Source organism: Ochotona curzoniae, unplaced genomic scaffold (assembly GCF_017591425.1).
Source record: "Ochotona curzoniae isolate NIBS_2020 unplaced genomic scaffold, NIBS_Ocur_1.0 contig_3520, whole genome shotgun sequence".
Taxonomy (NCBI): Eukaryota; Metazoa; Chordata; class Mammalia; order Lagomorpha; family Ochotonidae; genus Ochotona; species Ochotona curzoniae.
In genome coordinates this window covers 6,035,577-6,063,465 of record NW_024465894.1, presented here as the reverse complement: position 1 = coordinate 6,063,465, position 27,889 = coordinate 6,035,577, and the positions used below count along the sequence as shown (strand labels likewise).

Genomic DNA, 27,889 nt, shown 5'->3' with positions numbered 1-27,889 from the left:
GCAGATGGCTTCTCCACAAGGCACCCTAAGGTGGTCAGTCGGAGACCTGGTGAGCCGTGCCCACCAGCGCAGGTGGCCTCCTGTCCCAGAGTTGCTTGTTGTTGCTGCTGCCAGGCTCCAGGGCACACAGAGCCCGCCGCTGCAGGTGCTGGCTTCTCGGGCAGCAGCTCTGGGAGAAGGTGTCACACACTACGAGCCTGTGGGCCCAAGTGGCCCACTGCAGGTCATCCCCCTCTGGCTGTACGCTGGACCAGGGGATCGAGTTTCGTGATCACCTGGGAGGGTCCCAGCAGCAAGGGACGGGGACAGCCCTCTGGAAGGGCCTGGCCCCAAGGCGATGCCTGCCCTCAGAACAGCTCAAAGGGTCCGAAAGGTATTGTTGGCCAAAGTGGTGGGCAGTGCCGTGGCGTTGGCTACATGGGTGTTGGCCCATTCTGGGAAGGTGCCCAGCTGGAAGATGGTCTGTGCCCAGGTGTTCATGGCCAGACTGAGCAGCAGGACACCCATGATGTTCATCAGGAATCCGGTGCGCACCTGCAAAGAAGCCCCGGTTGAGTGGGGGATAGTGCCAGGCCCAGGGTGGCACCCAGACAGGGAGACCCAGGCCCAGGGTGGCAGCCAGATGGGGAGACCCAGGCCCAGGGTGGCACCCAGACAGGGTGACCCAGGGCCCTCCAGGTCACTTCCTCTGCTGGTGGAATAACCTAACAGGCTGGTCCCTGCCCACCACCCAGATGTCCTCATGGGCACTGGACCCTGTGCTCTGAGACTGTCATGGGAAGATGGTGTTTAACCCTGACTGCAGCTGCACTGAAGTTTATCTCATTCAGACCCATTTTACAGAGGAGGGAAGCCGGGTTCAGTGAAGTTGGATTGCCCAAGGTCATGCAGGTGCAGGTGATCTGGTGGTCATAGAACCCAAGCTCACCCCACCCCACTGCAGGTTCGATGAAGTCTGCCCCTGCCCGTTGGCAGGACTTCTCCTTCTGCCATGGCTGACCCCTTTCCCCTTCTGGCCTCTCTGTCAGCTCATCCCTGCCCAGCCTTGACCCCACTAGGAGGAAGCTGCTTCCTTCCCAGGCCCCACTCTCGTCTCCTCGCCCACTGGCCTTGCAGCTTGCTGAGGGCCAAGACCCACCCCGGGAGCCAGGGTGCCTGACTTGACACGGCTGCTGCTCCTCATTTGTCTTATTAAAGGCACAAACCTTGTGGGTGGGTGCCCACCACACCTCCAGGGCCCCCATGCTGTCCTCTGCTTCCACTTCTCCAGGTTTTCTTTTCTGCTTAGCCCTTGGTAGGCTGAAGTTAACACTACTTTGTAAAGGCGGCACAACTTGCTCACTATTTGTTTCCGGCAGCAGAGGGCGCCCCTCTCGCCCTCCCAGCTGCTGTCTTCCTTGTGCTGGGACAGGGGGCACACAGGGAACATAGGAGTGAATGAGCCAGTGTCGGCTGCTTTGTCCTCGCCCCCTCTGACTACCCTGAGCGCCTCTCTCTCCCCTTCTCTCGTTCTTGCTCTTTGCCGCCATCTATCCTGCTGGGTTCTCGTGCCCCTATGGGACTTGGCACAGCCGGCACCCTTCTCATGGCACCTGCTGTCTCGAAGGGGAGTTCTAGGCATTTGTTCCCCAAGCGTCCTCTGAACGATTCTCCTTAAGTGACCAGTGAGGCAGGAAGAGGCTGGCTGGAGGAACCCCTAGCAAGCAGGGTCAGGAGAGGGGATACCTGGCCTTGCTCACCCTGCTGGGACCTGGCAGTGGCCAGATGTCCCTGCTGCTCCTTTGTCTTGAATTCCTGGATAAGGAGCAGTTAACCAACTAAGCAGGAAGAGAAAGGATTAGGACTCAGAGACTGGGGAGGCTGTTGGCCCCGCGGCCACTTGGCAAAGTCAGAATTTCTACAACTTGATCAGAATTATCCCTGTATGTTGGCAGAACTGGGGAAAGGCTGAGGATGCTGGGGGCCCACCGGGAAGAGGCCCCCAACCCAGTGCCCATTGGCCCCTCCAGGCTGATGCCAGCCATGCCCACACTCACCATGTCCTTGACCAACAGGTGTCCGGAGGAGAAGGCGATAGAGTTGGGGGGCGTGGAGACCGGGAGCATGAAGGCATACGAGCAGCCCACCGTGCCCGGGATCATGAGGTAGAGCGGGTGCACTTGCAGGCGGATGGCCTGGACCCAGGGCAGCCAGAGCGACCGAGTCAGACACGGGCATGCGCACAGACGACACGAGAGACAGAGACAGAGAAGTGGGCAGGGTGATAGAGAGACGCAGAGGGGGAGTGAGGCAAGAAGAGGAGCAGGACCCAGAGGGGACAGAGAGAATCATCTGGTTAGCGACATTCCAGGGCCACGCTGCTATTCTATTAGCCATGATTTGATCCCTGACGTGCACCTGCTCCCGAGGCGCCTGCAGGCCTTGTGCAAATCCACACAGCCGGGCCGGTCAGCCGCAACGTACGAGAGAATGTTCCCCAGTGACTGACAAAGCATCAGATGGCATTTGCACGTATGCCAGCCATGCCATCTCTGCACACTGCCAATGCGTAAGCAAGCAGAGGGGGATGTCCCGTGGGATCATGAAATGCACACTTGTACCGCTGACTCGGGTCTACCAAGGTGAGGGGTTACATTAAAATCACCAGAGGTTTTGGCTGTCTCCAATCTGATCAAGTGTAATGCTGTACGGAAAATTCATAAACTTCTTGGGATAAAATCTACTTGATTGTGACACATCCTTCGCCTCTCACAGCCCTGGACCCCCGCAGCCCTGGACCTCCACGCCCTGTGCCCCCACAGCCCTGGGCCCCCGCAGCCCTGGACCTCCACGCCCTGTGCCCCCGCAGCCCTGGGCCCCCGCAGCCCTGGACCTCCACGCCCTGTGCCCCCGCAGCCCTGGGCCCCCACAGCCCTGGGCCCCCGCAGCCCTGGACCCCCGCAGCCCTGGACCTCCACGCCCTGTGCCCCCACAGCCCTGGGCCCCCGCAGCCCTGGACCCCTGCAGCCCTGGACCCCGCAGCCCTGGGCTCCCTCTGCTATTGGCACTGGTGTTCACAGGTGACTTTGAACTCATTCTCTTCCTTTGCTTTCCTTCTGCTGATGTTGTTGACCTCATCCAGTGATTGACAGTTGTCTCTCTTTGTGCCTGGGGAAACTTTGGGTAAAGGGGGGGTGCCCTCTATCCCTTAGAGGTTTCCTCACCCTCACCTGGGCTGATGTGGGGGGGTGTGGTTCTCCATCAAGCCCAGTTGCTCCTGGGGAGGCATTTTGATTGTCACCATGTGGGGGCACTCCTGGCTTCAGTGCTACAGGTCACCCTGTGGGGGCGCTTCAGTGCTACAGGTCACCGTGTGGGGGCTGTTGAGCACCCTACAAGGCAAGAATGCCCCGGCCTCAAGGAGCTGTGGCCCCAGATGTCACCAGTGCCCAGTACCTGTCTGAGAGGGACTGTGTTCTGCCCACCCTGGGACCTCTCCCGTGCTTTGTTCTGCTCCTGTCCAAGCTTGATGATCCCTGTTTTGCTAGAAAAGTCTAACTGCTGATCACCAGCGGTGAATTTTCAGAAGACTTACTCTCTGTCCATGTGTTTCTTTTTCTTTTCTTTCTTTTTTAGATTTATTTTTACTGGAAAGTCAGATATACGGGAAGGAGGAAAGAGAAGATCTTCCATATGTTGATTGACTCCCCAAGTAGCCACAATGGCTGGAGCTAAGCTGATCTGAAGCCAGGAACCAGGAGCCTCTTCTGGGTCTCCCACATGGATACAGGGTCCCAAAGCTTTGGACCATCCTCAATTGCCACAGCAGGGAGCTGGATGGGAAGTAGGGCTGTCAGGATTAGAACTGGTGCCCATATGGGATGAGGACTTTAGTTGCTAAGCTACCGTGCTGGGCCCTGTTGAGTGTTTCTTAAAGAGACAAACCCAGAAGCCACCATTATGGCTCAGTTGGTTAATTCTCTGCTGCAAGCGGATGTACCCATATGGCCACCAGTTCGTGTCTTGGTGGTTCTATTTCTCATCTTGTTCTTTGCCAGTGGCCTTGGAAAGCATACAGGATGGCCCAAAGCCTTGGGACCCTGCACTTGCTTGGGAGACTCAGACAAGGCTCCTTGCTTTGGGTCAATTCAGTTCCAGCCATTGTGGCCACCTGGGGAGTGAACCTGCAGATGGAGGATCTTCCTCCCTGTTTCTCCTCTCTGTAAATCTGCCTTTCCAATAAGAACAAATATGTCTATAAAGAAACAAACCAAGCATTTAAGAAAAACACTGCACAGTAGTCCTGACACTTGGCACATCTGGGAAGTGTGTGGGGGAGGTGCAGCCCCGGCCCCCGGGGAGGAGTCTCTGGTCCTGGGTCCCCGGGGAGTGGTCCAACCCCTCCCCGCCCAGGGACTCTCACCAGCTCTGCCAGGACAGGCAGGAAGATGATGATGGTGGCCGTGTTACTGGCGAACTCGGTGAAGAAGGCGATGACCACGGTGACGAGAAGTACAGCCAGGACGGGGGGCACGTTCTCCAGGGGGTGCAGCTGCCCCCCAATCCACACCGACAACCCCGACTCCTGCGGAGAGGAGGGTTGACCCTTCACAGCCCAGCCCAGCTCCAGATGCCTGCTGGTGCCGGGTTGGGGGGACAGTTGGATGCTGAGCCCACGGGCACAGCTGCCCTCCTTCGCATGGTGTCCCCAGGGGCCAAGGAGCAGGTCGGGCGCACATACTCAGGGTCCTCACAACGCTCCCGCCCCCGCGGCAGCCCCTGGCTTTAGCACCCTGCAGCTCTGCTTGTGTGGGTCGGGGGAGTTGCCCCTGTAGAAAATCTGCAGTTATAAACACACTCAACATCATAGGATAGATCCCCGTGCATTTTACATACAGTATCTCATACTCAACAGAAAACACGTATCAGTTATGCATCACTGGGACATTAACAAAAAATTACTGATGACTTGTCAAGGAGTAATGCCAATGTTACCACTACTGACTATCAGCTATGGTCATGAGAGCGTCCCTTCCTGAGGCCTCCTGGGGCCAGACGCCTGCCCACGTCACCCCGCTTTCTCCCTCCAGCCATCCTGTGTGTGGCACATCAGTTGGTACCCTCTCATCGAGGAGGCGCTGGACCTGGGGATGTCTCTATGACATTCCCGAGGCCCCCAAAGCAACGGCTGAGACCCGCGTCAGCTTGAACAGTCCCGCGTGCCTCCCATGCATGGGCTCCTGGCTGCCCTCCTCTGAGCCCGGAGCCCACCTCAACTCTCCACTACAGGGACAGGCAGGACACTCAACCAGGACAGAGACGCTGCAGAACTAGCAGGAGCTGTCTTTGTTAACTGTAGCCCTTCGTTGACATTACAGAGTCCCCCATGTCTACACTTCTGCCACCAGGGGCGCCCTTCAGGTCCCTGTCCCAACAGTTAAACTGAGGGTGTCACATCTCTAGCCGCCATGCTGCCCCCCTGGTGGCGTATTCTATAATTGCTCCCCCCTTAAAACAACAACAACAACAACAAAAACAAGGATAGCAAATGTTCAAGCGCTGATCTAGTGCAGGATGGCCCGAGTCCCCTAAAGCATAAACCAGGATCTGTTTATCAACCTGAGATTCGATGGTGAAATGTAATGCATGCTACTGTAGAGGTGTCGCCTGCTCCCCTCCCCCCAGGATGCCTGGCAAGCAGGGTGGCACTGCAGGGCAGCTCCCCACTGCTGCCAGTTCCCTGTGGTCCTGTTGCTGGGCCTCGGTGTGCCGCGCCTCCCTCCTTGGCCCGGAAGTCACTGGGGGCATGGGCTTGGCAGCCCCTGGGTGGGAGACTCTGGGTTTTACCAAGAACAGCCCAGCCCCCGGGGGTCCCATTGAAGACACTAAATCTGTTCTTTCCTATTTCTGGGAGACATCAGAAGTCTCCTTGTGAGCACACAGCCTCTGGAAGTTCCCAGGGAGGCTCGGGACCAGTCACAGCCAAGGTCAGGGCAGCATGTGTGGCTGAGGAAGGGCTCTGGTGTCAGGCTTAATCCCTTCTCACCTTGTTACCCCGAGCTGGGCTGGTGGCTCTCACATTGCCTCTGCATCCTGACCAGTAACCCCCTCCCCTTGCCGAGGGAGGGACACTAACCCACAAGGTATCTAGAAACACAGCTGAGCTCCTGCTGTGTGCCCAGCATGTGCCAACTGCAAGGCGCAGCATCAGGGCCCAGCAGGATGCCAGAGGCAGAGGCTCTGACAACACACTCGCATCCTATGGAAGCGTTGGCTGTGGAGCACCGGGACGGTTGGGGGTGGGAACAGCAGGCAGGGAGGTGGAGAATTGGAAGCACAGGGAGAGGAGGCAGCAAGCTCCCCCTACCTCTCCCTCCCCTCCCACATCCCTGCTGCTTTGTTACATTGTAGGGTCAGGTCTGCTTCTGAAATGACAATCTGCTGTGGCCAAAACGCCCTGAGAACTCCCTCTGGGGACACACACATGTAGCATGGGGTGGGGGACGCTGGGCTGTGTGGGCGCCGCCGTACAACTGTCTTCGGGGCGGACGACAGGCGGACTGGCTAAGGGAGAGGAAAATGCTTTAGGATCACAGGTGAGCACTCAAACCCACACAAGCTGTGCAACCTTGGACACAATAATGAACTTCTCTGTTCCTTGACATTTCTAAGAGACTGCCTTGAGGTGTCAGCATTTGGTCTGATTTCCTAGTTTCTTCAAGGTAAACTCAACCTGGTATGCATTTGTTCTGTGCTGGGACCCCCTCTAAGGCCCTCATGGCATTCACAGATTTCTCCTTCCTCGGTGTCGCGCTGCGAAGGGGCAGTGGTGGGTGGTGGCTGGAGAAGGGGCACAGAGAGCCCAGCAACTTGCCAAATCTCCCCCAAAGAGTCTTCTGACTTTGTCCTGCTGCTGTGGGGACCTGCGGCTGGACCACATCACTAGGCGCCCCCAGCCCAGCAGTGGCGACAAGGTGCGCTCACTGGCGGAGCTACACTGTGCCCTCCAGGTCGGATCCACCCACTCTGCCTGGATAAGGAGCACCAATGGGCTCAGTGCGCAGGCGTAGAGGTAAGCCTGTGGTGGGGCTGGAGGACCCTGCACAGCACCCTGCGTCAATTGGAGGGCAACAGCATCGGACCGGCCTTTGATCCGATTCATGGCAGAATACCTAGCAGGTGCAAGGTGGAGGCAAAGCAGCTCCCAGCTGCAGCACCTGCTAGCTGTCACACGTGCCCCACACTGCCCACCCCTGGGTCATGCCAACAGGTGTCTCTGAAGTGCCACTATGCCCCAGGACTCTTCCGGGGGTTGAAACTCTCGTGGAAAAGACAGTGGGGCTCCCTGACAATCGATACACAGATGCAGGGGAGTGCCGTGGGGGAGGGGAGGCCAATGTGGAGTGAAGGGGCTGAACTGGGTGGACAATGACGGGGTTGGGGTTGGGCAGCCTCTGGCCCGCTGGCGCTGAAGAGCTGAGATCTGTAGAGTGAGCACTCAGGGAGCCCCGGGAAGAGCTGACGGGCAGCTGCCAGGGTCCTGGGCTACAAGTGAGCTTGCTGAGGAATCACAAAGGGCCCGTGGTCATGAAGGTTGGCAGGGGCTCAGCTGAGCGTGGCTGTGTGTGCAGGCCCACAGAAGCCTCCGGATCAGAGTGAAGGGCGTGGGTGTTGTGAGTAGAGGGCCCCATGGCAGGAGGACCCAAGGGCTTCAGTAGGCACAGAGCTGGACTTCCAGTGCCCGGGACCAACCGGGGAGCCTCGTACAAGCACCTGGACTACAGGAAGGCTGCTGAGTCCTGGCACGGGCCGGGCACCAGACTGCTGTGAGCATCCTGGTCGGCTGCCTGGGCAGGAGATGACCCCGAGAGGCTGGACCCAGCGGTGGCCCAGCTGGCCACCCCAGGCTGGGTTGAGAGCCAGGCTGCCTCCCAGCATGGTTGGTGGCCCTGCAGCCCAGCCCCTAATGACAGCAGCTGGACCCACCCTTCCCTCCCCGACCTCGGACCATTTGCAAAGAGTTGCCTGGGCTGTGACCCTACATGTCATTCTTGGTGCTGATTTTCCATGTCCCCAACATGCAGTCATAACCCCGTGTGGAACTGGGACCTCCATGCACCCATACACTGGTTTGACAAGTCTGCCCGGAGGGGCCGCTGCCATTCCCGTGTCACAGGTGTGCAACATGAGGCCCAGAGAGGTCTGGATTCCACCTTAGATGTCCTGTTCCACTGGCTTGCTCGGCCTCTTTGACTTGAGAACAGACACTACCTCCAGGAAGTCTTCCCTGCTCTGCTCCCAGTCAGAGGCAGCAGCCTGCAAGGTCAGAACTCCAATGATGCCTCTGCAGCTTACACGCTGTGCTGCCTGGAATGTCACTGAGCCTCTCTGGGCCAGAGTCCTTGACACAAAAAGGGGTACTCCGGCCATCTCTCCTCCACTGCCTTCACGTCTGCGCTCTTGGCCACACTGTTTTAAAACACACTTCCTATGAAAAGTGTGTCTGTCCGCAGAGCTGAATGGTCGCCCAGCTCGCCCCTGGCAGAGGCTTTGGTGTCAGGCCCTTTCAGCTGCTCAGAGAGCAACTGACAGATGGACTGACGCCGCTGGCCTGGGAGGGTCAGGGCCAACTCGGCTGCAGTGCCCCCGGGGCTCCTGGAGGCCCCCTTCTCCCTCTGCCCTGCTCCTCCTCTTCTCCATGCCACCATGGTGACCCCAGGTCACAACCCAACAGTTGCTGCTGGCTCATTTCTACCTTAGGCTGTCATGTTTGTGGTGTTTTTAGTGCTTCTTGTTTGCTATGGTCACCCCCCTGCTCAGTCCTCGGTTCACAGAGAAGCTGCCCAGGTGCCCCAGCGAGGAGCCCAGATCCCTGCCCCTGGCATCGCGGGCATCACACAGTCTCTGTGGTTGGCACGGTTACATTAAGGTGACATTGCAATTGTGCCTGCAGCTGGCCACCAGAGAGCATTAGCAAGATAAATCAGTAAGAGAAGTACTTTCAGACCCCCCAGTCCTTGCTCTCCCATCGGCCCTCCGCTGGCTGTAACCTGACATGCCTGGGTTTACCGTAGGGAGGTTTTGGAGTGGCTGGAGACCAGTGCCATGAGCTCTGGCTCAGGTTCCGGGTCTCCTGACTTCTGGTGGCGTGAGTGGCACTGGGCTAGCTCTCTCCTCTGTCTCCATATCCTATGCTCTGAAGCTGGGACAGTGTGGGCAGCTGCATTGGTATGGGGGGAGGTGGTAGACTCCTTTGGGTCAGCATCCTCCAAGGTGAACTTCAAGGAACCTGGACTCAAATGTCAGAGATGGCCCTGAGTCGGGCACCTCAAGAGCACTGCTGGATTGGCTCAGGCCTCAGTCTTCCTACCTGTGAAATGGGTACCAGCGCCCTGCTCTGGTGGGTCATGTGAGGATTAGATGAGATGACGCATCATGATGCAGGTGAATGATGAGGCGGGGCAGGGTCAGCAGTGTCGGCCTGCCGCATCCCTGCCCCACCACGGAGCCCAGAGCTCCCTCCGGGTTTATACTGGCAATCATGTGAATGCACAGCCCCAGTGTGCCACCTTCGTGTCACAGGGCCAGGAACACGGACTCAGAACCAAACTAGCTACAGGACTGCATGACCTCAGCACACGACCCTTCCCTACAGTCAGGCGCTGAGGACATAGGATGCACAAGTGGAGCGTGGGCCTCCAGAAAGGGGGCTGTCCCCACCTGGCACCCAAGGAGGCTGGCACGTGGGGGGTCCTGACCTCCATACTGGCTGAGGCCCGGGCCTGCCTGTGGCTCCCTCAGCGCCAGCGGCTCTTACCTCGCAGCCTTTGGCCATGGCGAAGCCGCCACCCAGCAGTAGGATGATGTTCCAGGGCACGGTCTCCTGCGCCTTCTTCCAGGTCAGCAGCGGCTCCATCTCCGTGTTGGGAGCTGAGCAGAGAGGGAGACCCGACACCCAGTCAAGGCCGCCCAGCCCAGGGTAAGGGGATCACCAGGTGATAGCGCCATTGATGGGAGAGGGGCACTCTCACGGCCCCAGGAAGTCAAGGCCTACCTGCCAACATTGGCTTTTGGAGCTTGGGGAGACCTTCACACATGCTCAACTCAGGGTCAAAGTCATGCCCACAGCTCCTACCAGCAGGTGAGAAGGTTCTGGAACCAGGCATTGCGCATGTTGGACAACTGAAGCCCTCCACTGGCCTCTACTCATTTGCATCTCATTTGCCAGTTAAAGGATTTCTTTGGTTTTGAGTGTATGCAGAGAGGGCAAAAGGAGGGACATGACCCAGAAACAAGGGCCATTGTGGTGTCCCAAGAAAGCTTTATTTATAAAGGCAGGTGGTGGGCCAGTGTGATGCAAGGGCAGCGACTCATCCTGTGACTGTGAACTCATGCCAGAGCCAGACCTCCTGAGCTGTGCCCCTGAAAAGTGGCCTGGCCTCTCTGAGCCACACTCCCTCGGGGACACGTGGCACAGCAGAGTTCCCCTGGGAACCATGCCTGAGGGACGTGGGAGGCTTGGACCCCTGTATATCTGGCAGGTGCATCCCCAGGGTCCAACCTGGTGCCTGGCATGTTGTGACATGAATGCTGGTCCATCACCATTCACGCCACACTGGGCCCAATGCTAAGCACACATCACAAACTTCTCAAATAGTACTTCCCCTGTCACCGGGGAGGGAAGCTCCAAAACCTGAAATGTTTGCTTGGTTCCAACATGGCGAACAAGGGATCCTTGGCTGGCACATGCCAGCGCACAGCCCACAGGTGCACACACGCGGTGCGGGTGCTGAAGGGATTCCTGGATCAAATGCAGCTTACAGTACAACCCTAACCCAGAGAGGGCATTCAAGGGAAGAAGGGCAGGTGGCCCAGGCCTCAGCCTCTGGGCAGCAAAGCTTCTATCAGGAGAGACAACAGGGCAGGTCTGAGAGTCAGATGACTCCACACGTAGCAGGTGAGGCTGGGCGCAGAGGAAGGCCCTGACTGTGCCACTCGTGGGGCACTGACTGATTGGGAGTGCATGTCATCCTGCCCACCACACACTTGTCCTAAGCTGTTGGGTGTTGTGGGCTTTCATTATTTTCTCACCTAGCCACGCCCCTTGCCTCTGTTTCTTTAAACCCCAGCCCTTGTCTGTGGGATCCACCCTCTCCCAGGCCCGCTGTCACTCAGTGGCTACAAGCGCGGGAGGGCTGTGGCACGGCACGGGAGTGGCTATAAGCACGAGCTCTCTAGATCTGATCCCAGTTCGGCTGCCCACCGACTGCATGCCTGGGGTCAGGGACTCCCTCTCTGGACCTCATTCACCTCCTCTAAGAAATGGGGTCACAGCAATCCCCAACCACCCCCCTCCAAGGGTTTTGGTAGCAAGAGACAGGCCCATGCGTACACAGAACTCCAAACAGGGCACTGCCTGGAGCTGGTACATGGATATGCACTGGACACAGGGGCATGCAGTACCTGTCACGTGGCATTGGGAATGACCAAGAGGCCAAATGAGGGACAGGTCCTCTCCAAGGAGAAACTACCTCCCGGCAGGGGATCATGAAACATGCACAAAGTCAGGGGATGCGTGCGCATGAGGACAGGGAGGGATATTGGAGGGCTACGCTGGGGAGTGGCGTTCGGACACCCTGAATGAGGTGACGGAGCAAGCCATGCTGATAGCTGGAGGAAGGTCTGGTTGGGTGGAGAGGGGATGGGAGTCGTTATCATCCTCCTCATCAGACACTTGTCAACCACAGCAGGGCCCAGATCAAGCCCACGGAGTGACCGCAAAGGGACAGAGAGGCAGGTGCAATTTAGCCCACAGAGAGATGGAAGATGGTGGGAAAGCTACCCTAAGAAAATCAGGGACGAGGCTTCTCTTTAACTTTGACCATGAGCAGCAGCCGAAGTGTGAGGAGACAAATCCGCAAGGAGACCCAGGCTCCAAGGAAGTGGACCGGTGCTGCAGAAAGAGGTGGAAGTGACCCTCCACCAGGATGGCAGGTGGGGAGGGGAGCAAGGAGCAGGCTGCAGGGTCGGAGTGAGGGGCAGAGAGGAAGCAGGTGTCACCAGGGACAAGACCCCTTGAGGCACTGGAGCCAAAACCACAGAAACGAAAATGAGACGGGACAGAGTGGAGGCCGGTGGGACAAGCAGAGAGCAGGTGTACACGGGCCAGGGTCAGCTCAGACACAAGGGCTGTGATTGGCATCCAAGCTCTCCTTGCTTCCCAGTGGCTCCTCCCTCTGCACCCCTCCGCTTGACTCCTCCTGTCTTTCCTGTGGTACAGAACAGTTTGATTTCTGCCCCTGGCCCAGGCCACATCCCAGAGCCCGGTGCAGAAGGGAAGTGACAGGTTCATGGGAGCCAGAGCAGCTCTGGCCGCTGCCTTCTGGCAGGTCCCCGCTGGATCCTGATGGGCGCCATCTGGAGGCCAGCCTGGGACGCTCAGATATTAACAACAACAACAACAATGGTCCTTGGGTGCCTTGGGCAGTTTTGCCTCCCTCCCCACTTCCTGTTCTGCTTAAGCCTGGGGTGGTCTTTGCAGGAATGGTTTTTTGGGCAACTGAGTCACAACCCCTGCTGTGGGCCAAGGGCTCATTCAGATTTTTCTGAGAAAACCCAGAAAGTAATCTCCAATTTTTGGGCCAGGATGTGAAATGGAGGCTATTGTGTATGTACTTACATAACTAAAAAAAAAAAATGCATTTTCATCCAACTTCTTAAGGAAATGCAAAACACTATTTATGGATGCTGAAATTTGAATTTCATGAACTTTTCAAGACTCATGAAATAAAGATTTTCTTTGGGGATTTCTTTTCTTTTGTAAGAACGTGCAAACCACCCTTGGCTTCTGGACCGTGCATCGTGGTTGCACGGCTGCCTTGGACCCACAGGCGGCAGTGGCTAACCTGGGGCAGCCTTCAGTCCTTCCGAGCAGGTAGGTCACTGCCCAGGCCACTGGCTGAGATGTCACAAGAATCCAGGGCCCAGGCCTGCCCCTCTTACCTTTGAAGTCAAACCACCACTTGAGGGAGGGCTTTTGGGACGGGAAGAAGAACAAGATGGTGACAATGGCCACACCAGTGACAGCGTCCGAAAGAAACCTACAATGAGAAGGCCCCAGAGCATGTGACACTGGGCATCCCGGCAGGCTGTGCTCTGGCGGATTTGCAAATCAGACTATGGGGACAGGGATTAGGTCCACGGTGAAGGGCATTGTTGGAGCTTGAGAGCTGACACATTCGGTCCAAGTCCACTCCCAGCCCAATGGTGCAAAGCCCTGACCCGCAAGCTCCTGGGGCATTCAGGGACTGCTCGAGCCCATCACATACTCATCCTCCGGACAAGAAAGAAATGAAAACCTTAACTTTCAGGCTCATGCCACCTCCATGAGTCGCCTTAACGAGATTTGCAAGACCTCACCTTCCCCCCACCCCCCAACTGCTGGCTCAGCTTGGATCCCTCCTGGGTTGGGCAGCTCACTACCTGGAGCCTATAGGTGCCAGCAGAGCCCACACCTCCCACCAGCCTCATCCACTTATGTGGCCCCTGAGGGAACTTGCTCAGTAAGAAGCCCTCAGGGCAGGCACCTCCCAGTTTAGATGAGTGATTGGGAGGGTCAGAGAGCCAAAACAAACTGCTCAGGGCCAGACCTTGAACCCAGCATTCTGGCTCCAAGTTCAATGAAGCCTGGAGCCCAGCACTAACAAAGGCTCCATCAGCTCACACATTTGGAGAGAAGAACCTCCAAAGAACCAAGCAATTAGAAAGGATGGCAGAGGTCACCATTCTCAGAGGACAGATCCAGCCCACGTGGGACAGCACTCGTGAAAAGGAGACACACCCAGTGTGAATGCTGGGAGATCAGGGTTTAACCTGCACTGCACCTGGCAACAGGTGTCAGAACCACCTGCCGATGCTCCTGGTCCAGAGAAACGTACTCTCCGAAATCAGCGACTCTGGTCATAGATTATGTGCAGCGACATGACCCAACAAGGAGGGTGAAAAAGAGGGGCAAAGAGGGTTTTTAGGGGTGTTTAATGGAACTCCGTCCTGTTCATGTTATGAAGCACCTGGCATCTGCTTTTTTTAAAAAAAAAAAAGATAAAGGATCATCTCACTCTTTTTCTGCAAAGACGTGGAACTCTGACCTAGATATAGCATAAGGCTTTCAGCAGTAAGTCTTATTCGCACTCCTGGATAAGTCCTCATAGGGCGATTCCCTTCAGGAACTGGCTAAATCAGTTCATGTGCTGCCATTCCACAGAAACAATTTGGTTTTGGAAAGAAATGAAATCAGAAATAGCAAATTGCCTGTGACCACTTACTGTGTTTTCTAACTCTTTGCTACATGTTTAAAAATTGGTGTTTCGATGGGGCTCTTTTTTTAGCTATTTTGTATGCATTCTATTGAGCTTACATGCAATAAAACGTAGCTGTGTCTGTCAATTTCACAATTTATACATAAAACAGATTATTGACATCTGCTTCATCTTTTACCTTTAAAAAGATTTTGCCATCTATTTGAAAGGTAGAGTGACAGAGAAAGAGACAAAAAGATCATTCTGCCACTTCACTCCAAATGCCCACATCTAGGACTCCAGCCCGAAGCCAGGAGCCCAGAGCTCAAGCAGGCTCTCCCATGTGGTCATAGGGGCCCGAGTCCTTGATACGGCTTGCTGCCTCCCAGGACGCAGTAACAGGATGCTGGAATCGAAGCAGATGAGCTGATCCTGAAACCTGCACTCTAATCTGGAATGTGGGGGGCCCAGGTGCGGCGGCTTAACCCTTCGTACCACATCACCTGTCCATTTTTCAACTCTTTCAATGTGGCCATGAAAACTATGTCTAAATCCACATGCAGTCCACACTGTACTTCTGTTGACTGGTGCGTGCAGGGAAACCCAGACCTGGACGAGTCCAACAGTTACGTATCATCCATCAAATCCCAGTGCAACTCACAGCGGAATTCGACACGCTGCCCACTAACTTTTTAACTCCTCCTCCCCTTGGCCTACTCCTCCCCCACTGACTGCATCTCCATCTGTGCCACAAATGTGATCCTGCGCTCCCCTCCAAACCAAAGGCCGCAGTCAAGGCTCTGCCCCCTGCGCTTTCCCCACTGGCCCATCAGTGCCTATGGAAATCCATAGGGTGACTCCCAAATTCATGTCTGTGGTCTCAATGGCTCCCCAGGTCTTGTCCTGCATACCCAACCATCCACCTGCTGCCAGATTTGCAAGGATTTTTTGTTTGTTTGTTTTTTGCTTTTTTGACTTGGCAAGTCTAAGGCATAACCCAGCCCGAGCCCTCAGAAGGCTGTTCTTTCCAGCTAATCTCCAGCTGTGCAGGCTGTCTCCTTCCTCACGCCCCCTCACTGCCCGCCCCAGCTAACTGTGGGAGATGCCCACAGTGCCACTGCCCTGGCTCCACCTTCACTTAAGCCATCACCGTCTTGCCCTGGAGCAGAGCTCAGCCAGCCAGGCCTGTAGGGAGGCACACAGTAGGTAGCTTTAGTCTTGCAGGCTGCATGAGCTCTGCCACGACCTGGCATTAATGTTGAATGTGACAGCAGCCAGAGATTGTATACAAATGACAGGTGTGGCTGTGTCCCAGTCACATTTGATTCAGACACTTCAGATTCCATGAAAGTCTCATGTGTCACAGAGTGATCAAAGACACAGGTTGTGGGTTAGGTTTGGCTGCTGGCAGGCCATCTGGATGCCAGTGGGAATCCTAGCTGTCCCCCCATCTGTATTTTTGTACCCCGGTATCCATTGTCCCAGGCTGTATCCCATAAGTATTGATTTCCTCTTGTGTGCTGTTCTGACCACTTGATCCATATTAATTCACTTATCCTCAGTGTCTAAGACATGTGCTGCACGTTGAGATTCCTTACCCAAACAACACACAGGACCAGAGGTGTGCTGGATTTTACGTTGTTTTTCAGATTTTGGAATATTCACATGTTCATAATGAAGCATCTTGAGCATGGGGCACAAGTCTGAACACGAAAGTCACTGCTGTTTCACGCACACCACACATGCGTGGCTGGAAAACAGGTTCATGTGACGTTCCGTGTGCCCGTGCTGTGCCCGTGGGCTGCCACAGAGGCCAGCTGTCCTGACAGAGGGCAAGAACTTTCAGATTTCAGAGATTATCTGAGTTTTGGTTTAGGGAAAGGACATAGAGGCATGGAGAGATTAAACAGCTGGGAATCCTAGAGTTACCACAAGGGCCCTGTGCCCTCTGGAGCAACCCATCAACCAATGAAAAGACTGAACACTTCCCATGCCCCATGGGACTGTGTGCCCAGCCCTCGCCTGCCACTCTCCTCCCTCAACTCTCCACCTCCCTGCTCCACTGTCTGTGACACGGCCCTCCTCTCCCTCTCTGTCACCCTCTACACTTTGCAGGTACTTTACTTCCTGATTTTCCACTTGTGATCATGCCTCTAGCTTGACGATGCTTCTAGCTGGCTCCCCTCAATGCTGGCAGGAGGACATGACTGTCTCAGCCCTGCAACTGGTAAGGGGCAGAGCTGGAAACCTAACCTGAATGCTGTGCGAGGCAGAGGGCGCTGCTGAGCACGGCGTGGTGCCAGGGGCCAGGACACAGGGCTCCCTCCCGCTGCACTGCCACCCGTGTTCCAGGGGCTGGATCTCCCCTTCCCCCAAGCCATTCGGCAGGAGCCCCTTCTGCCAGTCTCACCCGGGCGTGAAGAAGCTGGCCCAGCCGGGGATGAACTTCGGGTCCCGGGAGAAGAGGAGAATGGCGAACATGCAGAACAGCGTGAAGACAGCCTGCTCAGCAAACCTGCGACAAAAGCACAGGTGTTAGTGGGGGTTCCACGCAGACACAGGGCTTAGCCAGGGGCTCCTGAATATCCAGAGCAGTTAGGGGTGGGTGGGGGGACGTGAAGCAGCAGACTGGGTTCTCCCCTAGCCCCAGGACCCTTCTTCCTTAGCCCTGAGCCATCCCCTTCCCCAGGCATTTTCCAGGAAAATCAAGAAAGACAGAGGGAGGCACACACACACACACACACACACACACACACACACACACACAACAGAGACCACGCTGAGAGGGACAGCCATGCATATGAGGTAACCTGATGGAGGGAGTAGCCACCCCAAGCACCTCCTGCCCCCGTTCTGTAGACTGACAGAGGCCCACAGAGGCTTGCCTAAGGCCACCAAGGAGGTCGGTGGCAGAGCCAGTACTTGATCACAGGTGGGCTGAAGCCTGGATCTTTATTGTGTCCCAGCAGCCACTAGAGGTGCTGTTGGGAGCCTGTGAGCCCGCACCCACAGGCCGCCTTGGATGGGACCACGGCAGGTCTCCACCCCAGGGACACCCACAAGAGAGCTGTATTGTTCTCAGAGGAACTTTTTAACATTCAGGTCTCTGTCCCCACCACCCCACCCTCCGTCTCCAGGCTCTCGGACCACTGGTCCTGAGAGTTCCCTGGGAGTCAACCCTTGAGGGTCCGAGGCGAAAGCCAGCAGGTAGCTATCCCCCCAAGCCCCAAACTCCCCACACACTTGATGGGTCCCAGGTTCTGGAATTCTTCCCGGATCACAGCTCGAGCCTTATCCTCGGCATCAGCCCTTATGTCGGATTTCTTCCTGCAGCTCCTAAAGTAGAAGGCAGGAAGTCAGGAGTGGCCATTGCAGCCGTGGCTAACTTCTCATTTACCACCAGTGCCGCCACCACCACCCCAGCAGAGCCACGTCAGCTCCTCTCTGGTCCGCGCGATAGACTGAGGCCCTGCCCCCTGGCTCTGCCTCCTTCCTACAGCCTGGTTCTGCTGCTCTCCCACCGATAGCCTGGCACACCTGGTAAGATGGCAGTGGGATCAGCCACAGGAATTCCCTGCTTAAAATCCTTTTGGGGTTCAAACAGGCACCTGACCAGACAGACAGATCAAATAAATAAAATGGAAAGCCCAGGAGTAGTTTCAATCACAGATGGGAATTTTGGCTATGATACAGTGGGATTGTTGTGGGGAAAATGGCCTGTTCAGTGAATGACGGACACACGGATTGCTGAGAGTCCCAGACAAACCTACACCCCAAGTCGATGTTTGATCAGACACCAAGGCCATTCGATGACAAGGGAATAATCTTCCAACAAATGGGGCTAGGACAACTGGGTATCTTTGTGCAAGAATGAATTTGGACTCTGGCCTCATAGCATACCCAACATTTCACTCAAAATCGATTGAGGATGGCCATGGCAAAGCTAACTCCTAGCATGGTCAGAGGAGACACAAGCTCCGGAAGCAATGAGGTCTCGGGAGGAGGCAGCAGTTTGCTGAGATACACCATCCAAGGCACAGGCACCTCGAGACAAGCACACTGGACTCCCCAAACTTTACAACACTGTATGAACAAATAGCATTATTGGATTATTGTGTGACCATCTAGAAGAGAAAATGTCCCTTAGGTCACATCTCACCCAAGGATGAAATCCAATGACACAAAAATGCTAGAATGAAATCATGTGGTGTTCATACTCTTATAACAGGGAAATCTTTTCAAAGTGTAATTTCAGAAGTCAGATGAGAACCAAAAAAGGTAATTTCACCTACATAAAAATGCGTAGAAGACTTCTGCCAGGCCAATCTGGCTAGGAAATCTCTAACTCATATTGCAGAATATGTACTAACCTCTCTAAAGGACAAAGAGACTAGGAACGGATAAAACAAGGACGGCAATCCATCAGGGAAATACACAAAGGAAATTAACATTTCACAGCAAATGAGATACCAAAGGCTCTATAACATATGGGGAATTTATTAAAATCACTCTTAAATAAAATAGATCACATTGGTGATGTTTCCTTGTCAGACAGGCAAAGAAAACAGACACTCATCCATCGTGAATGGGAGAACAGACGAGTACAGTTCCTATGGAGAATGGTTTGACAACTTCTATCACAATGAAAGTATGATTCTTCTCTGATTTGAAGGTCTGTTCCTGGAGGTGTTATATACTATTGTCTGCTGGGAGACCAGTTGCCAGTGAAACACACTGCTGTCTAATGCTCTCTGCTCAAGAAAACTCTGAAAAACCCACTTGATGGGGGAAAGAAGGCAAGAGACGTGGAGGTTTGTTTGGCAGTTCTGTTGGGTGAGTGGGCCAACGTGGGCACGGTTGCCAAGGGGAGTTCCTGCTGCTGGCATCTCTACCTTGCTCTGACTTGGGGGGCCATGTGTCTGCACGGTGTGTTCCAATGAAAGAGACAAAGGCAGCAGTTTTTCCAAGCTTGTGATGGCTTTTGCATAAAGATCTAGCCACCCTCCCCCACCCCCACAAGCCCCTCCACTTTCAGGCTCTGGGTCTCCCACCGTCGGCACCATTGCCATCTAAGGCGGGAGAAGCTTGGGTTTGTGGGGGCTGTCCTGTGAGCTGCGGGGTGTCCAGCCTGCTCTCTAAACACTAGAGTGAAGATGAAGTTACCGCTGGAGAGACATCGCAGTGACCCCAACCAGAAACACCTGCTCCTGGCTCTCCCTGACCTGCACTTCCTTTCTCACAGCCTCCTTGAAGGCCAGAAACCAAAACAGGGGAGTTAAACCCCTGGCCTGGGGACTGGCCCTCCCTCTCTTAGCCTCCAAGCTGGCTGTAGCTCATCCCTTCCTCCCCGCCACCCCCGCTGCAGCCCCCTCCCACAGCCTGCCAAGAAGAAACTGCAGGGTACCTGAAGCTCAGTCCCCCATACAGGAAGGAGATCCAGAGCCAGCCGAGCAGCAGGAACAGCAGCATGAGAGGGAAGGCGAAGATGAACCAGGAGCCAAAGTTCACCACGTCGCACTGTGGAAAGAAACTGGAGAACGGACAGGGTGGGAGAGGTGGAGGAATGGGGAGGAGGGTCAAGGTCAGCCACGACCATCTAGGGAGTAGGGTCGGTGATACTAGTAGCTTGAATCAAAGCAGGAATGACATTGTCCCCTGGGACACAAGGCCAGTTTCCTAAGTTCCTTCTCTCCCTTGTGGGATGCTAGTGGTGGAGCTGGGCAGGGTGGACTGTACTGTCTCCATAGCGCCCCCTGGGGGTCATATGAGCACCTGTGTGCAGTCAGCCAAGCTGGACGACCACCAGGGACATGCACCCGCTTACACATTGGCTCCCTGGTGGTCACCCTGCAAGAATGCAAGCACAGCAACCCCAGGACCGGCTTTTTCTTCACCTGCAATTGTGGAATTCTTACATGTTTGTAAGCATTTGTTTAAAGGGCCTGGTGCAGTAGCCTACTGGCTCAAGTCCTTGCCTTGCATGCACTGGGATCCCATACGGGTGCTGGTTCTAATCCTGGCGACCCTGCTTTCTAGTTGAGGACGGCCCAAAGCCTCGGGACCCTGCACCTGTGTGGAAGACCCGGAAGAGGCTCTGGGCTCCTGGCTTCGGATTGATGCAGCTCTGGCCGTTGTGGCTTCTAGAAATTCTACCACAAGAAAATATGCCTCTAAAGAAACTCCAACTGGAAATACAGTCAGGGATGCAAGTGCTAGGCTGAGGGGAGGGGATGGTGACTTTCAAAATGATGCCTAAAAGAGCATGTGGACAAATCCACTCCCAGACATTCCAAAATCACTAAGACGCGGACAGCCATCGCATCATAAATGAGCAGATGAGTGAGGCTCTCAGATGAATTTTACTTTTTGTTTTTCTTTTACAACAAATAACTGCGCTTCTGTATTCTACAAGAGACATATATTTGGATACTGTTTTCAAAATATTGGATTATTATTAGGTGGCCAATCACATCACTTACAACAGCAAAATCCAAGTCTTCAAATGGAAATTATTTAATATGTCTGTGATTCGATAAAATGTGACATCCCCAAGAGACTCATCCATGGTTATTCCAAATGGTGCTTGCTAAAAACGGATCATGATAAAATCGGATATAGAGGCTGGTCCCACAGCACAGTAGGCTAAACCTCCACGTGCAGTGTTGACATCCATATGGGTGCTTGTTTGAGTCCCAGCTGCTTCACCTCTCATCCAGCTCCCTGCTGATGTGCCTCGGACAGAGGCAAAAGATGCCCCAAGTCCTTGGACCCCTGTTCCCATGTGGGAGACCCCAGAAAAAGCTCCTGGCTCCTGGTTTCAGACCAGGCTAGCACTGGCCATCACAGTCATTTGGGGAGTGAACCAGTAGATGGAAGATCCCTCTGTCTCTTTCTGTAATTCTGGTTTTCAAATAAACTTAAATAGATCTTTTTAAAAATTAAAAGCAGAAGGCTGGTTTTCCTTAAAAAAGGCAAACCATAAAATACACAAACAGAGTAATACTAATGTAAAATGCATGCATTTAATGCATGGGCATAGAAAAGACAGAAGGAAGGCTGTGAACATGTTAACCGCGGACTTGCAAAATTTCCACCTTCCCTCTGTGGCTTCAGGTGTCCTCGGATGTGTCTTTAACACTGTAAAATTGGGACAGGCTGACCTTTGAGCTGCGTTGCCCATGGCTGCCTTGAAGCGCACATGCGCACTCCAGGGCATTTCCTTCTCCGGCGCCAACTCAGGGCAGGGGGTTGACTGGAACGTGTGCCTCCCCCGGGTCCCACAGCCTGGTGGTGGCAGCTGAGTGAGGGGGGCGCTGCAGACCCTGTGGGAAGCTCGGACTTACCTCTTGAGCTGGCCAAGCAGGATGAGGTTGGGGGCAGTGCCGGTGAGGGTGGTGGTGCCTCCGATGCTGGCTGAGTAGGGGATGGAGATGAGAAAACCTTTCCAGATGTTTCTGCGGTACTCCTCCTCCCTCTTGGTGTCAGCTGGCAGCTCCAGCGGGGCCTCTGTCTCTTCCGGCCGATCCTTGCTGCAAACAAAGGCAGAGCAGAGCTGCTGGGACACACAGGGCTGGGGTGAGGAGCTCGGCGCTTCCCAAAAGGCAGCCCTCCATGATACCAGCCCTAATTTTGTTTTTAAAAGTATTGAATTTCAGGGACCAACGTATTGGCTCAACTGGCTAACCCTCTGCCTCCAAGCACCAGCATCCTATATGCTCCATTCCCCATCCAATTCCCTGTTTGTGGCCTGGGAAAGCAATGGAGGGGGGCCCAAAGCCTCGGGACCCAGCACTCACGTGGGAGACCCGGAAGAAGCTCCTGGCTCCTGGCCTTGGATGGGCTCAGCTCCGGCCGTTGTGGCCATTTGAGGAGTGAACCAGTGGATGGAGGATCTTTCTTTCTGACTCTCCTTCTCTTTATAAATCTGCCTTTCCAATAAAAATAAAATCTTTTTTAAAAAATATTAAATTTGGAGGACAATGCTTAGACTGCAGACCCTAGGGGTTCAACATGCACCCCCGCCCCTCCCACCTCTGCCCTTTCAAAGCTCACACCAAAGCCAAGGGAGGAAATGGGGTAAGGGCACTGGGTCATTTGGGGTGGGGACAGAGACTTGAGGGTTAGCAGGGGCCGGCTTACAGCCCTGGGTGCTTGGTCGCTGCCTCGTGGATACCAGAGGAAGGTCCCTGGAGAACTTACTCTTCGGTGCTGGCAAGAAATTGCATTTCTGTGGGCACGGTGTGCAGGCCGTTTCTCCGCACCGCCACTAGGGGGAAGAGTACGGGGTCTTTAGTTCAGGTGGCAAGTAGGACAGCAGGGCCCACAGCATCATAGCCAGGAAAAGCAAGGAAGGGGAGAGGAGTGGAGAGAAAGGGAAGGGTAGAGCAGGGTGGGCTAAAGAAGGCAGGCAGGCTCTCTCAGCACTCCACCCTGCTATCCCATCACCCCTAGCTACAGATGGTCGCAGGCCCGTGGGTGGGGAGTTGGCTTCGAGGCAGCTTGACAACCCATACCTCCACCCTGGGATGGTATGAGTAGCCTTGGCCAGCAGGTGACTGGGTAACAGGTTAGCAAGAGGGTGGGTGACCATGGCCACCCACCCACTCACTTCCCCAAACCCTATTTGGTGAGCACCTACTATGTGCTAGGAAGCCATGAGCTCAAGGCACTCAGGGGACCATGTAGAACAAAGGCTTTTCTTCCCCTGAGATTAAGTTCTAGAAACAAGACCATTTCAAGCAATGATGAAGGGGTTAATGCTGGGCAATGTGAAGGAGGTGAGAATAAAGGGGAGTGGGTGGAGGACTCTGAGTTGAGAGCCAGTCACACAGGAGCCCTGGGAAGTGTGCTCCAGGGCAAGAGAGCATGTGCAAGGGCCCTGTGGTCAGGAGGAACTTGGCAGAGCCGAGGAGCCATGGAAATGCAGTGTGCTGGTGCAGCTAGTCAGTGGAGCCCTGCCAGATTTGGTTCCTAAGAGGAATGGCAGGATTTGCATTTGGAACCTGGCAGGGGGTGGTGGGCTGCAGGAGACAAAAATGGAAGCTCCTGGCGGGTGGAGAGCAGGCAGGCATGAGCTGGCGCAGTTGAGACGCTGCCTGGGAAAGCATTTCAGCAGATGCCATATCAGAGTGCTTGGGTTTGATTTCCAGCTCCACGTTGGTTATGGCTTCCGGTTCGTGTGCACCCTGGCAGGCAGTAGGTAATGGCCCCAGGTTGGGTCCCTCCCACCCCCAGGTGGCGGGGTGCACCATCAGGATTTGGGCTTCTCCTGGGAGCCTGCTGGAAGGGCCCCAGCCGAGATGCCTAGGGAAATGTAGAGAAACTCTTCATTCCTTTGTACCTCGACTCCTTACTTCACAAAATGGAAGTGCAGGTTCTGGGGCTGTCATGGGAACGGAGGGGCTACCTGCAGTCAGGGAGCAGTGCCTCCTCTGCGAGAAGCCGGACAGAGGGGTCCGGGTGGTGCCCCGCAGCTCTGCCCTGGCTATCACGGGAGTGCGGCCAGTTGTGACCACGCTGCTACTTCCCTACAACACTGAGCTCTGACCCACGGCTTCTTGGGATCTAGGTCAGCCATTTACTTGACAGCCGTAGCTTTAGCTCGCAAAAGGCACAAAAGCCCATTGTTGGTGGCCGTGGGGCGGCAAAGAACTTAGCAGGGAACTCAGGGCCAGCAAAGAGTGGGGAAATGTGTTCATTCAAAGGCAGTCGCTGCCACAGGGCACTGGGGTAACCTGTGTGGCCAGACCCTGGGGTCCTCTGGGTGGGGCTCCACTGTCTACCAGGGCACCCACCTCGGGCAGGGGCTCGCTGTGACTGTGAGATCACCAGCAAAGCAAGGCCGTGTGGCCATCTCGTCTGAGTGCACAGTCCCTCCGCCCACCGAGACACGGGCAGCCTCTTGCTTGCCTTCAGCTCAGTGCCAGAACCTCCTCCAGCTCCCAGCCCGGCACCAGCGGGGCTTCCTTGGGCTTGCTCTCACGTGACCCCACATGAATGCGCCCCCTTGGCCACTCCCTCTGACTTGGACCCTTGGGGAATCTCTGGGGTCAGCTACCCTTCTTCAATTTGTTTAGAGGCACCCAGCAGCCTTGGCTAGAGGGCCTGGGGTCACCTAAGGGACCTTTGGCCGGAAGAAGAAGCCTTTCACAATGCAAGTGAGGCCACAGGCTCTGCAGGTGGACCCTAGTGGGGCCCCTTCCCCTGCCTGCCCTGCCTGTGTGCATCACGAGGGGTGGCTGACCCCCTTTGTACACTGCCGACCCCCAGCAGGGGTCTGAAGGTTGAAAGTCAGCTGGGATAGCCCTGGGCGGTGGGGACGAAGGCCTCAGGTCAGGCATGCTGATGGGAACACCTGCTCTGCATGTACCAGGCTCGCAGCTGAGCCAGGGCACTGAAGCAGGGAGTAGGGGGATATTAACCGGACACCTAAAAGGGTAGGAGCAAAGTCACTCCACAGGGGACCCACAGGCAAGAGGAGGAGCCTGACCCAGTGCCCCCAGCTTCTCCACCCCTCCCATCACACCGCTCCCCAGCCCGCACACTCTGTACCTGCCCTCCCTGGACCCTGGCCATGGCCTCCTTCAGCATCCAGCCCCAGAATCCCAGATGCAGTTGTTTCCTGGCTTTGCATCAGAGGAGGGGACATCGCAGTTGGCATGGGGTGAGATTTGGAGAACTCCGGCCTCCGAGGGCTGCTAGGTGCTTGCACGGGGCAGGGCCTGAGTGCCCGCCCCCCCCCGACCCCGTTTGCCACAGTCTCCCCTGGGCCTCTTTGCCTCCCTTGCAGAGCCTGCCACCCACGGCCAGCACTTGAGCTGAGCGCCCTGTGGTGAGGCTATGTGTACTCTGGCCAGGGCAGCAGAGGGCAAGGTGCACCAGGGCTGATGGCGCCCGTGAACCTGACCAGTAAGGCTGCCAGGGAGGGAGTCTTGCTTTTCCTTTATGCAGATTTCTCATGTGAAGACATTTTTTAGCAGGCATGATTTTTCTGCTCATGATAACAAAAGAAGATGAAATTGAAAAAAACAAAAAAACAAAAAAAAGAGGAAAAAACCAAGGCATGAACAACATATTTAATCATTCCCCCAGGTCCAGGAGACCCCTTGCACACAGGTGGCAAGGTCTACCCTCCCAGGAGACTGCTCCATTTAACACCAAGTCCCCAATAAGGGGGCCGGGAGAGAGAGCAGGCAGCTTTCTTGTCTGTAGGTTTGCAGTTTTGAGCAGCACAGGAAGGCCAGGTTAGGTCGGTTCCCCTCGCCCTCACATCTGGGGAAACTGAGGCTCAGAAGGTGGTTGTGGTAAAGATCCAGAGGACCTTAGGTTAGTGGCTGAGCTGGGTTCATCAGGAGTGAGTTTAGCGCACAGATGACTCTTGTGCCAGATTCAGTGCAGGGCACCCCAGTCCACAAACACCATCTCCATGCCAGCCCTCACCTCCTGGGTACCACACAGGAACTAGGGAAATCTGGGCATGGGAATCAACCTTGTTTGAGGTTAAGGAGGCTTATCACTCACAGGCTGCCCTGTTCTCCGATCCTGGCCTGTGGAAGCAGGTGTCTGCCCCAGACTCCCAGGCTGCTCTGCCCTCTTCTACCCTGCAGGGCAGGAGGAAAGCGTAAATTCAGAACACAACTGCCCCTCAGTGTGACAACGCCCTCCTCTCCTTCCTGGTCCTGCTGTTTCTCATGTCTACCATGAAGGACTTGGCTTCCAAGTATTTGCTTGGCTACTTAGAATAAGAAAAAAAAAAAAAAAAGCAATCATCATTTGCAGGGGACTCCACAGCAGAGGGTGTGTGTGTATGCAGGCTCTGAAGCCAGCTTGCCCTGATTGAAAGCACCAATACCGCTGATCGTCAACTGTCAACTTCCGTGCATCAACATGAGGTCAAGGCAAGCTCCACCTCTCAGTCAAGGCCTCCAGGAGGTTCCTGGCATAAAGTGCTCAGCCATCAGCTCTCAGGGTAGTGTAGAAGGCCAGTGCATTGCACAAGATACAGTGGGGGAGACATGGGAGACAAGCAGAGCCCCAAGACTTGGAGGAAACAGCTCAAAAACAGATGGGTAGCTGGTGGTAGACAAGGCTGCACCCACCCTGTCCATCAACGCAGCATGGTTCTTACATTTGTTCATGGTGGAAAAGATCAGCAGATTACTACTCACAGGTTGTGATGTGGAAATCGTATGAAGTTTCAACTGAAACAGCCATCAATAAAATTCTACTGGCACATGGCCCCACCCATCAGCACTCTTCCACTCTCTTTAAGGGCTGAGCTGAGCAGTTGCAACTGCAAGGCTGCGGAGCCTGAAGCAGTGATGGGCAGGGTCTGCTGGCCTGGCTATGGCTCATCCTCCCTTCCATGTGGAAAGCTCTGCCCCGGCACAGACTCTGGCTCAGCTGCTTCACGAACAATGAGATCCTGGACTGCAGTCTCACGTCCTGGAACTATGTCTGTAAGGACCTAAGAATCACCTCTAGCCTTCAGGGCCTCTTGTGGAAATAAAATGAGCAGGACCCCTAACTGCATGATGGGAAAATCTACCGGCTACTGTCAGTGAGTGGGGTTGGTTTAGATGTTGGTGAGCTAAAGCTTATACTTTAATGGATACTTGTTTATTTTGATGCATGCACCACAAACATGGCCAGGCAACAAAATCCACCCATCAGTGGATAACCCATGCTTTGTTCGTGTGAAGTCGATTATTCAAAACTCCTGGGGCAAATCCACCTTCTATCTCTTAAGGTTCAACTTCACCTTCAGAACTGAGGTTCATCCCTGCTTCTGGCTCGCATCCTTGCATTCCACCCAGCAGGAGGGGCAGAAGCCAGAACTGCCCATACGATTTTCAAACTCCACAAAATAGTGCCTACTTCATGGCACTAACGAAATGCAACATTCGCGAGTGGTGAACTCTCAGTTTGCACAGAAGCACTCAGGCAGGGCAAATTTGGAAAAAGCCAAGGTTGCAGGATTTGATTGACCTCATTCCCAGTGACTATTAAAATACCTAGCACACAGTAGGTGCTCCATGGGTGCCAGGCTGTCCCCTGCATTCTTTATCGGTCCCCGCCTGCTCCTTCCCAGCAATGCAACGGCCCCAGGCCCTCCCTGCCCCCACCCTGCCACAGTACCTGTGTTCTCCCCACTCTCCTGGCCGGGGTCCTTTGGTGCCTCCCTGTTGCCAAAGAGACTCTTGAGGATAGCGTTGGCGATGGGCAGCATCATGGCGGTGGAGGCCGTGTTGCTCAGCCACATAGACAGGAATGAGGTGGTCACCATCATTCCCAGGATAAGCCTGGAAAACAGAGGCCCATAGCAGGTGAGTGAGGAAGCCCAGGCCCAGCAGGGCCTCTGGCCCCGCCTTGCCATTTCCAAGCAACCCAGCCATCTGCCTTGCCCCAGACAGGAAGCTGGAGCTCAGAGGAGGCATCCACGGCTGCGTACACAGGCCTTTGTTACGCCTCAGCAAAGCTAGGATCATTGTGCTCCCGTGTACCACCCACAGGGGCTCACCGCTCTGAGAACATCTTCTCTCCTGGTCTTAAACCTTCAATGGTGCTGTGCCAGAAGATGGCTGCTTGTGCACTGAGACTCTGCCATCTCGCCC

The 27,889-nt window shown here is 55.1% G+C and overlaps 1 protein-coding gene across 6 annotated transcripts in view; it reads right to left on the bottom strand.

The window, feature by feature from the left end:
• The window catches only part of SLC13A3 (solute carrier family 13 member 3), a 58,238-nt gene that overhangs the window by 3,134 nt on the left and 27,215 nt on the right, over positions 1–27,889 (bottom strand). The window contains exons 2-12 of one of the 6 annotated variants that reach the window (XM_040981371.1): positions 27,414–27,577; positions 22,476–22,542; positions 21,620–21,805; positions 19,681–19,806; positions 17,520–17,612; positions 16,687–16,791; positions 12,982–13,079; positions 9,797–9,909; positions 4,403–4,564; positions 2,037–2,174; positions 355–534 (exon numbers count right to left, since the gene is read on the bottom strand). In XM_040981371.1, coding sequence (XP_040837305.1) covers positions 358–534; positions 2,037–2,174; positions 4,403–4,564; positions 9,797–9,909; positions 12,982–13,079; positions 16,687–16,791; positions 17,520–17,612; positions 19,681–19,806; positions 21,620–21,805; positions 22,476–22,542; positions 27,414–27,577 — 1,429 coding nt within the window. In that variant the 3' untranslated portion in view covers positions 355–357. Of the gene's footprint in view, positions 1–327; positions 535–1,178; positions 2,175–4,402; positions 4,565–9,796; positions 9,910–12,981; positions 13,080–16,686; positions 16,792–17,519; positions 17,613–19,680; positions 19,807–21,619; positions 21,806–22,475; positions 22,543–27,413; positions 27,578–27,889 lie in introns of those variants that run through there. The other 5 variants (XM_040981370.1, XM_040981374.1, XM_040981373.1 and 2 more) reach the window with 5 other exon arrangements.